The 13914-nt window shown below is 40.3% G+C and overlaps 1 protein-coding gene across 5 annotated transcripts in view; it reads right to left on the bottom strand.

Annotated features, from left to right (window-relative positions):
- Nucleotides 1-13914, bottom strand: part of LOC121709816 (protein unc-79 homolog) — a 311977-nt gene that overhangs the window by 21984 nt on the left and 276079 nt on the right. For all 5 annotated transcript variants that reach the window (XM_042093431.1, XM_042093433.1, XM_042093432.1 and 2 more), the window contains exons 43-48: nt 6348-6452; nt 6085-6162; nt 5888-5977; nt 5602-5777; nt 5094-5277; nt 4788-4991 (exon numbers count right to left, since the gene is read on the bottom strand). In XM_042093431.1, the coding sequence (XP_041949365.1) occupies nt 4788-4991; nt 5094-5277; nt 5602-5777; nt 5888-5977; nt 6085-6162; nt 6348-6452 (837 nt within the window). The remainder of the gene's footprint in view (nt 1-4787; nt 4992-5093; nt 5278-5601; nt 5778-5887; nt 5978-6084; nt 6163-6347; nt 6453-13914) is intronic.

The raw sequence follows: 13914 nt of genomic DNA, 5'->3' as shown, positions 1-13914 counted from the left end.
GCCTTTGTGCTTTTTCTTATCGTGTTCAATACTTTTTCCTTGTGCCATTCTACTTTTTTTCTCCATAACTCTACTTATGGACATTAATGTTTGGATTTTTCACATGTGTGGATTACCAAAGGTAAAAATTTGGTCCGAATAGCCTCAGTCGAAGTACACTTACTGAAAAAAAATGTTGAATACTTATTTCCCCCACTGTACATTTTCATAGAAAACTTCCTTGTATGACTTTTAGGTAAGAAAATATGAGTTTTTCATGGCACAGGATTCTTTACATTTTGATTACCGTATTTTCCGGACTATAAGTCGCTCCTGATTATAAGTCGCATCAGTCAAAAAATGCGTCATGAACAGGAAAAAAACATATATAAGTCGCACCGGACTATAAGTCGCATTTAGAAATGTATTTCACAAAATCCAAAACCAAAAACAGAGACTATGTAACTGGATTATTGAGGCCAAAAAGATTAAACACTCCTAAAAGACGAAGGAGTGAAGGCAGCCAAGAGGAGGGCAGGAAGGTAATTGCAAAGCAAAAGATTCACTGAAAGAAAATGCCATGTGGTACACCAAAATGTATCTAAAATGTGGATACAATGCAATCAAGCATTTTGGGCGATGTGGAGTCACAAGCTGGGATCAGATTAAATGCTCACGAGAGAAAAAGATGCAGTTTTAGACGAGACTGAAGCAAGCCAGGCGATAGGCCTATAGGCCCAACGCTATTGTAAAGCAATTCACAAAAAATTTACTGAACAAAAATGCTGATGTGGTACATGAAAATTTAGCTAAAAATGTGGAGAATGCAATGCAATCAAGCATTTTGGACGATATATTCGAACAAGCTGGCAGCAGAACAAATGCTCGCCGAGAGAGCGAGAGAAAAAAAGATGCGCATTTAAAACCAGGGCCTAAATTTCAGCGCGGGATTGCGGGTATTGCGCATACTAATAAAAGTCCCGCAACTCTAGCCATCATAATGCGAGAAATTCGCACACATTTTACAGCGCTGTCTGACGTTAATCTAATAATGGAGCGGTCTGAATGCGGGACTATTGACTGGACGGACCATGCAACTCTGACTTCAATTGAACCCCATGCAGAGACACACACACGCGCGCGCAGGACCACTTTGGGGGTGCCTCTCTCTCTTTGCTCTCTCTCTCTCTCTCTCTCTCAGCAGGATTTGTCACCGCTAAAGTCAAATTATAGCCTATAGGTGCTTCTACATCAACTGCTATCGACAGGAAAGGAAAACAAACGTTTAGCGATCAGGAACCGTCAGGTAGCCTATTTTGCAAACACAGAAGCATGAAAGCGAGAGAACATGGATGTGTTCTCCATTTGAGGAACGTTATAATCAATTGCGGACGTGAACAGACAGCTACAGACACGGAGCGCATATAAGGCCTACTTTCACTTTCTGTGCGTATTCACGTGAAAGATAATTAGTAGCAAAACAGCGATCAAATATAACATGGCAGTGAGTTTTGTTTTTAAAAATGTTTTCATGCATGTCTAGATAACGGGTGAGGAATGTTTAGGGGACAGACTATCCCACACTATCCCACACTATATGAACATCCACTTAGATGCCCCTGGCTCAGCAGACTTCTTGGCCCTGATCCACTCCTTCGACCTCAAACTGGTTCAAAGCCCACCGACTCACAAAGCTGGCAAAGAGCTTGACTTGATCTTCACTCGGAACTGCAGCACAGACACCCTCATGGTGACGCCTCTCCATCTTTCTGACCACTTCTTCATCCAGTTCAACGTCAGCCTGACAGAACAGCCTCCGGCTCCTCAGCCGATGGTCACGTTCCGCCGCAACGTCCGGAACCTGTCTCCAACGGACTTTTCCTCTGTGGTTGCCTCAGGTCTACCTCCACTCAACACCTTCTCCTTTCTGGAGGTTAATGAGGCCACAGACTCGCTCTGCTCCACACTGAGCTCGTGTCTAGACGAGCTGTGCCCTCTTACCACAAGGCCAGCTCGATCCAAACACTCATCCATGGCTAAATGATACCCTCTGATCGCAGCGCACCAAACTCAGAGCCGCGGAGAGGAAATGACACAAATCCAAACTAACTGATGACCTCAAAAACTACCAGACACTCCTGACCTCCTTCTCAGCCAGCATCACTGCTGCTAAGACGACTTTCTACAATGACAAAATCAACAGCGCTACAGACACTCGAAAACTGTTCTCAACCTTCAAATCGCTACTCAACCCTAAGCTGCCTCCTCCTCCATCCAGCCTTACTGCAGATACCCTCGCCTCATTTTTTACAAACAAAGTGGCGGCAATCAGCAGTCAATTCTCTACACGCCCACTCAACGCATCTGACTCAGATACCGCACTCCTACAACCTCTAGGGACTGCTAGAACATCTTTTTCAGCATTCACGCCTCTCTCCGAGAGTGAAGTTTTTAGACTCCTGACATACAGCCGTCCTACCACATGCTCGCTGGACCCTATACCTACGAGCCTACTTCAGTCCATCAGCCCGACCATCGCTCCAGCTATCACACATGTGATCAATGCCTCGCTAACCTCCGTTACTTAAGAAAGCTTCTCTCAACCCTGCTCAAGTCGAGAACTACCGCCCTGTCTCACTCCTGCCTTTCCTATCCAAAGGCATTGAACGAGCAGGGCTCAGTGCTGGGCCCCCTTCTCTTTGCTATCTACACCACCTCCTTGGGACAGATTATCCGTTCACATGGCTTCTCATACCACTGCTATGCATACGACACACAGCTCTATCTGTCCTTTCTACCTGATGACCCCTTGGTTTCAGCACGGATCTCGATTGCCTCTCAGACATAGCTACATGGATGAAGGCACACCACCTCCAGCTAAACCTCTTAAAGACTGAACTGCTGGTCCTCCCAGCTAAACCTACCATACACCACGACATCAACATCAAATTTGACTCCCTGTCTGTTTCACCTACCAGGACTGCAAGAAATCTAGGTGTTGTTCTCGACAACCAACTAAACTTCTCAGATCATGTTGCCTCAGTCGCCTGGTCATGCCGTTTCGCACTCTACAACATACGGAAAATCAGGACTTACTTGACTTAAGATGCTACCCAACTTCTGGTTCAGGCAATAGTCATCTCACGACTCGACTACTGCAACGCCCTCCTGACAGGTCTCCCAGCCTGCGCAGTGAAACCCCTTCAGATGATCCAGAACGCGGCGGCGCGCCTGGTCTACAACCAACCCAAAAGGGCACATGTTACCCCGCTGCTCATCCAGCTTCACTGGCTACCTATGGCGGCCCGCATCAAATTCAAGGCTCTAACCCTTGCCTAGAAAGTAGTCTCCGGTTCTGCTCCCACCTACTTGAATGCCCTCATACAGACTTACACTACCTCCAGACCGCTGCGCTCCTCAGACGAACGACGGCTAGCTCTACCACCGGTACGCTCAGGCCAATCCAAACTTTTCTCATCTGTTGTTCCTCGTTGGTGGAACACACTGCCAGTTCCTACAAGGGCAGAGACATCCCTCTCCATTTTCAAAAAACTCCTGAAGACCCAGCTCTTTAGAGAACATCTCCTCTCATAGCACCACTTACAACAAGTCTTGCTAATCCTAGCACTCACCAGCCATCTTAAACTGACACGTAACTGTTAAAAACAGCACTCACTGATGCACTTATTCTTACTGTACTCTACCGTTTTTTAAATTGTCCTAAAATTGTTGAGAATTGCTTTAAAACTTAAACTATTTACCATGTTGTAAGTCGTTTTGGCTAAAAATGCGTCAGCCAAATGTAATGTAAAGACTATCGTAGCCTAAATCCTCAAATTATGGCTGGGCAAAGCACAGCACCTTTATTTGGACCATGGCTTATTCGAGTCAGCTATAGGCCTTTATTTCTTGTGTTTTACTGTGAGACATAGGCCTATACTTTTCGTTTGGAGCGGCATACCGGTAGGCTATCAATGGCAATGGTTCACTATTAAGTTTTATGTATGAAAGTGTGTCAGAATTTCCATCCGCTTATTGCGAGATAAGGTATCCGCTTGCATTCATTCATGGAGCGTGTGCTGTGCTGCAAGGGAAATCTTATTCCATATAGCCAAAGAGGTCTAAGAGGTCGAGAAGATGCATGATTTACTTTTTTATAAAATTTGTAGGCTGATGCCTGGCAGCAACAATTGTGTTTAAATGTAGGTTATTGCTTCAGCCTCTAGCTCAGACAGGGGCTGCGTGCGACTGGTAGCTTGAGAGCAACGTGTTGGAGACTCATGGTGTAGGACGATGACTTTTCATTGGCAACAATATTAAACCAACCAACAATATAAATGATTAAGAAGAGCTCTTTTATGAGTTAATTTGAAACAAAAATATGCTGGCTTTTATTTGTCCGAATCTGAGGCCCGGCTAGGATTTAAGTATGCACGTGTGTTTCAGGCATAGCACAAGCACTAATCTCTGACTGAAAGTGCACAGGACTTGTGCATTTGAGAGCGCTCTCTCAAGGCTGTAGACAGTAATGTTTCATGTAGGGTTCATGTCAGTTAATATAAATTAACATTTAAAAACATGTTCAATTATATAATTTTTTTCATATATAAGTCGCACCTGACTATAAGTCGCAGGACCAGCCAAACTAAGAAAAAAAGTGCGACTTCTAGTCCGGAAAATACGGTAGATTGATGTAAGAGTGTACATATTTTTTTTTCTTTTTGTCTCCCTCCCTCTGTCTCTAGTTCTGTTTGTGTGTTTGTGTTCAACCTATGGACTTTGAAGCCAAGGTGTAGATGCTTCCTTACCACTTTGTTGTGGGCCATGAGCTGCAGAATGCTGGGTGTGACTCTGCTCCAGAACTCCAAACCCGTGAGAATGGCGCTAGAGGAATATTCTGTCAGGTTCTGGTTCTGAAGGGTAGGAGTGGCAGCAGCTTGCTCACAGTACACAGTCCACAACTGGGCAAACATGAAGGCATGGAACAGGGAACACATATGCAGCACTGAGGTCTATGGAGAGACACAGCCAGATAAAAGAAAGGAAAATTAAGTAAATAACGGAGATGCTGATTATATTTCTTCATACAGAATTAAATAAATGTATTGATATACTTTGGACTGTTCTGGGAAGCCGATCAAGATAACAATGAGGTGGTCGGCGATTTGTGATCCAGCATCCAGTGGGATTGGCATGCAGGAAGTGGAGCCCTGATGCAAAGCACAGTGGGTGAGGGATCCCAGGAGTAGCCAGGAGAGCTGGCGAATATGTGACACACATTCAATGAACTCCTTTGGCCTGTGGAGGAAAGAAGAAATGCATAGAATATCTCTCCAGGTTATATCAACAGATTGTTGCTGTCAGTGAAGCATAGGAATCGATGATTGTTTGGACAGGGCAATCTGAAGTATTACAAGTTCTTGACACTGATGGAAGAATTATGGTCAAGCCATTTTACAGATTGATCTGTTCCTAGGTCTATCATCTTTGGTTTCACAATGCTAGAACAGAAAAACATGTTGATACAGATATTCATGGTTTCCAGCTATGACTTCATCTTTACGGAAATGCATGTTAACGTATGTACACATATTTGAGATGGCTAGGATTGATGTCTCTCACCCCTGCTGCAAGGCTGATGGTGGATGGTATAGCCATGGTAAATGTCGGACCACAGCCTTGTTATCACGATGATTGCCTTTGCTTATTTCCATGGCTGCTACTTGGGCCAAACCAACCTTCAAGTTCCCTCCAAAAGTATCTTCATGAAGAGGCTGACAACAAGCCTTCATATGACTCTATATTGAGAACAAATTGAGAACGCTACACGATCAAGACCACCTGACACCTACATCACAGAACTTGAGTATCATACATTTCTGTAAATATGAAAGGGGAGACAATTTACTTTCAATTTGGTTAATGTGTGCATGTCTGATATGAAGTCCAGTATTTCATTGATGTACTGTCTCATGCACTCCATAGCAGCAGTTGTACACTAAGAAAAAGAAAGATCCAATGACCGGGGTGGTTAAAATCATCATTTGTGAGCTACTGAAACACCGCTCTGTAAATGAGTGAATCATACATGAACAGTGGACTCACCACAGGGAGGGAGGCAATCATGTGTTTCTGCAAGATAGTGGACTCTGCAAGGCGGGTGCCAAGGTCTGTGCAAACAAACTTATCAAAAAACACAGAGATAAGGAAGTCAGTAATGAAGCTAATGTGAACTTTATTTATGCACCAGTGCATGAAATTGACTATTACACCAAGTATTGATCATTTTGGTATGGAATCACTGGGCAAGATCTCTCTTGGTAGTAAACTGAACATTAAGTAAGTAAGTAAGTGTCCAGAGACATTACCTGGACAAGCAACAGCAGATTGGTGTCAGGGAGGGGTGACTTGAACTTTAATGCTTGAAGCAACTCTAGTACAACAATGCGAGACATATAGGACTTGTCTCTCTCCTAAAATGAAGAAAAAAGAAGGCTGAAATATTTAAAGAATAAATTGTTTCATATGTAAATGTGAACCATCTGAGTGGTGTATATTTTTAAATATATATTGAACAAAAATGTTTTTGCTCCTATTTTTCACAAATTAAAGTTCTTCTACATTTGTATCCAACTACAGAAGGACTGTATACAGCACATAGAAGGACAACTATCAGTGCAGCACTCCATCAGACAGACCGTTATGGTAGAGTGGCCAGACAGAAACCATTTTTGGCGGGAGTTTGCCAAAAAAACACATGTGTGGTGAAAAAAAAGAGTACCCACCAAAAAAAAAAAACTAATTCTAAAAAACTTCAGTCTAAGGATAGGCCCAGAAATCTAATCTTTATGGATATTAGGGCTGGCAAGTGATTAAAACAATTAATCTAATTAATTACTCTGCGATTAATTAATCTAAACTAGAAAATGCAAAAAATAAATGCAAAAACGTAAAATGCAAAAACAAACTTTCATTTGATAACAGTTGGGGGCAGAGGAAACAGTTGGCAGGAGTCCTAGGAGTCATAGTTGATGATGACTGACAGTTGGAATGGCTGAACAGTTAAATAGTTTCAGTTTAAATGGTTAAATTATTTAATAGTGAATAATCGCAGTGAGGATTTTTATTTTGAAACAGTTGTGGGCAGAGGAAACAGTTGAACAGGATCTGTAGTCTTAAGAGAGTCAGATTGTATGCTTAAAGCCTGAGACAGAGTATATAGTTTAAAAGTTGAATGTAGCTATTGTAATGGATGTTGATAGACAGAAAGTTGAATGGATGTTGATAGGCAGATTGTTTAATGGATGTTGATAGATAGTTTAATGGGTGGATGAGTGAATGGTTTGAAGAGGATGAATGGATAGAAAGCTGGATGGAATGTGCCTTTTGTCCTTGTAGAATGGAGAGGCACAGAGATAATTGGCCTAGTTGAGCAGAAAGTAGTGTTAGGTGCAATCAGTTTAACTGGGTCTTTGATGTGGCCTAGTTGAGCTGATACAGGTGCAAATCAATTTAATTAGCCCATTATGATATCATAGTGCCAATGCAGAGTCTATTGGGAAAAATAAGCTTGTTTTTTGTTAATATCTCAAAAAGTATAAAGTTTACAAAAGTGAAAAATACACTGCTCAAGTGTTCTTTTCAAGACCTACGTTACAAAGTTGGAATGAAGTTTCTACGTTAAGGCGAGACACGGCAGGTGAAAACATCTTTTTTTCATGCACTGGTCAATTTCAAGATTTTGGGCTAATTTGCTACCTTAGCATGTATTCTTTCACACTACTACAACAACAAAGTCCGATTTACACATTTAGGTGTTTATTTCATTACTTTTAGGTGTTTATTTCATTATATTTTGTCTACTCCATATTTACAGAGGGATTTGTTAATAAATCATTTCTTGCCTGATTGTGACATTTTAATCAAAACAATATGGCAAAAATCAATTTTTTAAGGCTATGGACAGTAGATTTTGATTTCCTAAGTAATGAATAGACAGGCAGAGGTCAGGCTAGGTAATGAAAGCAGATATCCTGAAATCCCTCTGTAATTTTATTTTCATCTTGTGTGTAAACAAAATGAAGAAAAATATTTTGTACCTGGCTTTATCATATGTTCAGATCTATCTACCAAAAATATGTTCAAAATCGTGCATATTCAGATTCAGATTCAGATTTTATTTGTCACATACATAAAATGCAGTGAAATGTTACAGTCGGCTCCATGCCAAGCAAAAACACACAAACTGACACAGCAACCTACCAAAAACAGTAACAGACAAGAAACAATACATTCAAGATGTCAGGGGATTATTGCAGATGGGTGATTCTCACGAAACCGTCAACTGAAAGATTTCTGACATAGAATTTTTCAAAAGATATGTATGAATAAATTTCCTTTTGAGACATCTGAATTAAAGTGTAAAGGTGTTGTAAATATTACTTTTCTCACAATATTAGGCTTTTTAATATATATTTATTTATATTTTCAAGACTAAGTCCATCAGAACTTCTCATTACCGCAATAGATCATTACATGAAATATAACATAGAAATATAATTCTTTATGCATTTTTTTAAATGGATCATTAACATTAATACCAAGGTCAACATAAAACATTTTTAAAAGTTATTGTTAAATATAACATATTTTTAGAATTTCTCTCATTTGTCTCATTACCGCAATATGATGAGTGATTTGCAACTTGTATTTTACAATATCTAAGTAAAAACTCACAACTTTAAACAGAAAAATGTGGCAGAGGTGAAGGAAGAATACTTGGAATAATCTAATTTTGAAAATGGAAATGAATGCTGTTTTCTAACAGTTGATTTTTTTAAAAATAAACATTCATTTCGGTAATGAGACAGATATTTCAGAGATGAGACTGATATTTCGGAAATGAGAATAAGAACAAAAACCCTGCTGAATCTTGTCCAAATGTATAGCTTATTCCTTTAATAGTCAGATTTTTTTTTTACATTTTAAACAGTGCTTAAAGCCACTTACTTTTTACAAATTTAAAGTACATTGGTATCCCATTTTCCATCAATTCATAACCAAAATGTGCCCATTAACGTAAACAAACATTAGGTCACACTAATTTCATAGAACAAACAAACAAGGGGGGGTTAGATTGAGTACTGCTTTCAAACGCTTCTTTACTGTGTAGTACTTGTAAGAGTTCTCCTTCCATTTCCTCTTCTGTCTTGAATGCTCTATTGCATTCATCATTGCGGCAGATTTAAACTGTCCATTTTGTTTCCGTCTTTGATACCTAATGATTGAAACAACAAAACATAATTATTTGATATTATTCTGTAAACACATGTGCCAACTTATTGATATGTAAGGGATAATGGACAACATGCCGTTCGACTATCCATAGTTAAAGGAACCATATGTAAGACATGTATTTCAATTAATCATAAAATGACCCTGATATGCCACTAGACAATGTTCATTTCAAATACTCAAATCACTGACAACTGTAGTCCGGCCAGTATATTGTCATTTAAAAAGTGAAGTAGCAGTCCTCAACTAATGTTTATGTTGTGTTTTGTCATGTCATGTTGTGTTTTGGCCTGATGCGCCACCCTCCACCTATCTACTAATCACAAAGTCAGTAGTGTTTCGGCATCCGGGTTGGCAACCTCGAGTATGGGGGGAGGGGATACACCGCTCTACAGTAATTTGAAAGTGATTGCAGTACCAGTTTTGGCCACAATCTTACATATGGTTCCTTTAAGGCCTTAGGTTTTGGCATTTTGAGACACTCGAGTAAATTGCACACTGATTTTCTAAAACTACTCGTTGACTGCGAACACCACCTAAACCATTTAATCCTTATCCATCACCTCTCTCTTTCCTTCCTTCTGTATTCCTCTAAAAGTTCTGGGTTGGTGTATATCTTTTCCCTGTGCTTCCTCAAACTTTCCTTTGCTGCAGCTTTCTTTTGTGCACTTTTTGCCAACCTGGTCATATGAATTCAATCATGGAAAGAAAAACACAGATAAGGAACATCATAGTAATCAATCTTTAAATTGTAAACATGCACTTTCCATGACTCAGTAATGTGACATTTTAAGTCTATGGCAGTAATCTACACGTGATGTAGGCCACTTATTACTATGATATGACACTAGCAACTTTCATGAGATTCAAAGGGGAAAAAAGGGTAACAGGGTCTCTGATACAATGTATCTACTTCATTAAGTACAGTGTAACAACCTAAAAAACTTTTATGATATTGATCTTATTAATATCCCTCCAAAACATTGAGGTTGTCTCTTATTAAAAAGTAATTAATGTCATGAACGACATTGAAAAATGCAAATTCCTTTAATATTATCATTACCGAAATTGAAATTATCATCACCGAAATTGGCTTTAACTATTGCGGTAATGATAAAGTGCATTGCGGTAATGAGATGACCGAACACAAAAATGCTAATTTTAGATTTAGCTAGCATGACCTAGCTAAAAAATGACCTCCATGACATTGTGTGTTTTATTACCTTATTACTAATCAAATTTGAATTAAGAAAATAGTTTTTTATCACAAAACTATTACTAATTTCGGTAATGAGAATCATTAGTGTTGTATTTAGACCGTTTTGAGACAAATCATGGAATTTCAACACAAAGACAAAAGAAGACATGCTTACCTTGACGCCATCTTTGATCTTCTGTTATTACTGATGCATGATGGGAAATTCCATTTCATGTTGAAATTCCTATAGGGTTTTATTGCAGTGCTCAAAAGTATTGCGGTAATGAAAACTATGACTGACGACAAAACATTTTTTTTAAATATTATAACCATTATAATGTTAATATTATTGAAACACACATTTTGATGAAGCAATGGACTTAAAACGATATATGTATAACTTTATTTTATTTTAAAGTAAAAGATAAAGATTTTCTTAATGATCAAACACTTGGGATTTGAGCCGGGACACATTGCGGTAATGATAATTTACTCATAAAATGCATAAAAAATACAAAATAACAATAAAATATGGAGAAATTACCTTGTGTGCAAGATAAAGCACATGTACGTATATTGTTAAATAGTGTAATCAGTGGGTTTTATGGCATATTTGACCATCAAATCCTTAGTACCATAACATTTTGGGGTTTCGCGAGAATCACCCAGATAGGGAAGAAGTGGTATTCTCTACAGGGGAACAGTGGTATACTCAATAAAAACTGCTTAAACAGTGCCATTTAGGTACCGGACTGCTTGGGGGAAGAAACTCTTCCTGAGTCTCTCAGTCCTTGCAGCCAGTGTACAATATCTGCTCCTTAGCGAAGCAGAGAGAACAGACCATAGTCTGGGTGGCTGGGGTCTTTAAGTATTTTGGTGGCCTTGTCCTTACACCCCTTGGTATAGATGTCTCCTAGGTTAGGGAGTTGCCCCCCTATGATACGTTCAGCTGAACGCACCACTCTCTGCAGAGCCTTACGGTCCTGCATGGTGGTGTTTCCATACCAAGTGGTGATGCACCCAGTCAGGATGCTCTCAATGGTGCTGGAGTAGAAGCTCTGCAGGACTGTTTTGGATGCTTTGAATTTCTTCAGCCTCCTTAGATGGTACAGTCTTTGTCTGGCCTTCCTTACCACAGTGTCCAGATGGGTAGACCATGTCAAATCTTCGGTGATCTGGACACCGAGGTATTTGAATGTATCCACCCTATCCACAGGGGTCCTGTTGATGGATAAGGGAGTGTAGTCCCGCGCCTGCTTCCTCCCAAAGTCCACCAGTATCTCTTTAGTCTTGCTGACGTTGAGGTGGAGATTGTTCCTCTGACACCACTAGGTCAGGCACCTCACTTCTTCCAGGTAGGCTGTCTCATCGTTGTTGTGGATTAGGCCTACCACTATGGTGTCGCCAGCAAACTTAATGATGGTATTGGAGTCTGCGGTGGCTACACAATCGTGTGTGTCCAGGGAGTACAGCAGAGGGGACATAACACAACCCTGGGGGGGGCCCTGTGCTGAGGGAGGATGAAATGTGCTTGTCCGCTTTCACCACGGTGGTTGGTTATGGTGGTTGCTAGGCTAATCATGTTGGTTGCTAGGTTGTCATCATGGAAGTGGTTGATAGGCTGTTGCTGGGGTATTTTAGATGGTTGCTATGCTGTTGCTAGGTTAGTTGTGGTGGGTGCTATGATGGTTGCTAGGTTAATCTCATTAGTTGCTACATTGGTTGCTAGGTTGTAACATTAGAGGTGGTTGCTAGACTGTTGCTAGGGTATTTGACATGGTTGTTGGTTGGGTATTCAAGGTGGTTGCTAGGCTGTTGCTAGGGTAGTTATGGTGGTTGCTAGGTTAATCATGTTGGTTGCTATGTTGGTTGGTAGGTTTTAACTGTGAAAGTGGTTGCTAGGCTGTTGCTAGGGTACTTGAGGTCGTTGTTAGGTTGTTGCTAGGGTATCCATCAGAAATAAATTAGTTATTATAGTGGTTTGCTAATATAATCATGTTGGTATGAAAACTGACATAGATGCTTTATTTCAATGGTTGCTATGTTGGTTGCTAGGTAGGTGGTGGTTTAATATAGTTGACTGAACGCATAGTTCATGATAACTGTTATTCCAACTGTCAGTTAAGTAGTTGAGTAGTTTAAATTGTTAAATTGTTTAACAGTGAATTATTGTAGTGAGGACTTTTATTTTAAAACAGTTGTGGGCAGAGGAAACAGTTGAACTGTCTGCTTAAAGCCTGAGAAACTGACTGTTGCTGCAGGTGGCCTGAACACCTGGCACAGGATTGTAATCGTGAAGTCTTTGGCGAAATTTTAAATAGTTTTTAATTCATAGTTTAAAAAGTATAAAAGTTACATATATGAAAAGTCATACCAACCTGGTCCATTTGGAGACCTACATTATGACGTTTGAAAGAAGTTAAACGGTTGAAGTGAAATTGCGTACGGAAAAAACAATCAGCGGAATAATAAGAAGCGGAAGCCATATTGGTTGCAAGGTTGTAACTATGGAAGTGGCTGTTAGTCTGTTGCTAGTGTATTTGCCATGGTTGCTAGGCTGTTGCTATGGTACTTGAGGTGGTTTCTAGACTGTTGCCAGGATAGTTATGGTGGTTACTATGCTGATTGCTAGATTAATCATGTTAGTTGCTATGCTTATCCTCCCTGGCAAACTTTGTCCATCGATCACAAATCTAACCCTGCTCGCCCTCGTCGCAGTCCTGTGCATTTTTATTAGTCGGTCAACTCCATGTGAACGAAGTGACAAATGGCTCAACTGTCTCTGACTGCTCTACTGACTTGGGTTAAACAAAATGAAAAGGCATTTTTTCAGAATCTTCGCTGCGCCAGTTCCATTGATTATAGCGGAAAATAGCAGACATGTGGACTCGAGTCACATGACTTGGACTCGAGTCAGACTCGAGTCATGATTTTAATGACTTCAGACTTGACTTGATAAAATTCGGCATGACTTGCGACTCGACTTGGACTTGAATACTATTCACTCGAGACTTGACTCGGACTTTGCCTCTTTGACTTGTGACGACTTGACTTGTCTCGTGTCAAAAACTAAATTTCCTGATCGTGGACCAGTCACCCCAGAGATGTTTTCCCTCCGCGACTAAAAAAAAAAAAAATAGCGGAGACAAGCGGCCAGTCCAGAGCACAGTTCAGTGCTGCCGCTACCCCCACATGCGTTACGCACTGTGTGTAGGGCACCAAGAGACAGAGAAACGACCAACATTTAGCTAATAACTAGTAGCTTTACTGCAAACTGATTTGCACTCTTGTTAGAGAACGTTTACAATGTCAAAATGCACCAACAGCATGTTACATAAAGATGATACTTTTCGAGTCCTCTCCATTAAGATCCAACTTGAACTTATGCTAGCCTACTCCATTTAATTGAGAACCCCATCTAAGCACGCACGAGAGGGAGAGAA

Source organism: Alosa sapidissima, chromosome 5 (genome assembly GCF_018492685.1).
Source record: "Alosa sapidissima isolate fAloSap1 chromosome 5, fAloSap1.pri, whole genome shotgun sequence".
In the NCBI taxonomy this organism is placed as follows: Eukaryota; Metazoa; Chordata; class Actinopteri; order Clupeiformes; family Clupeidae; genus Alosa; species Alosa sapidissima.
This window is presented reverse-complemented; position numbering and strand designations above follow the sequence as displayed.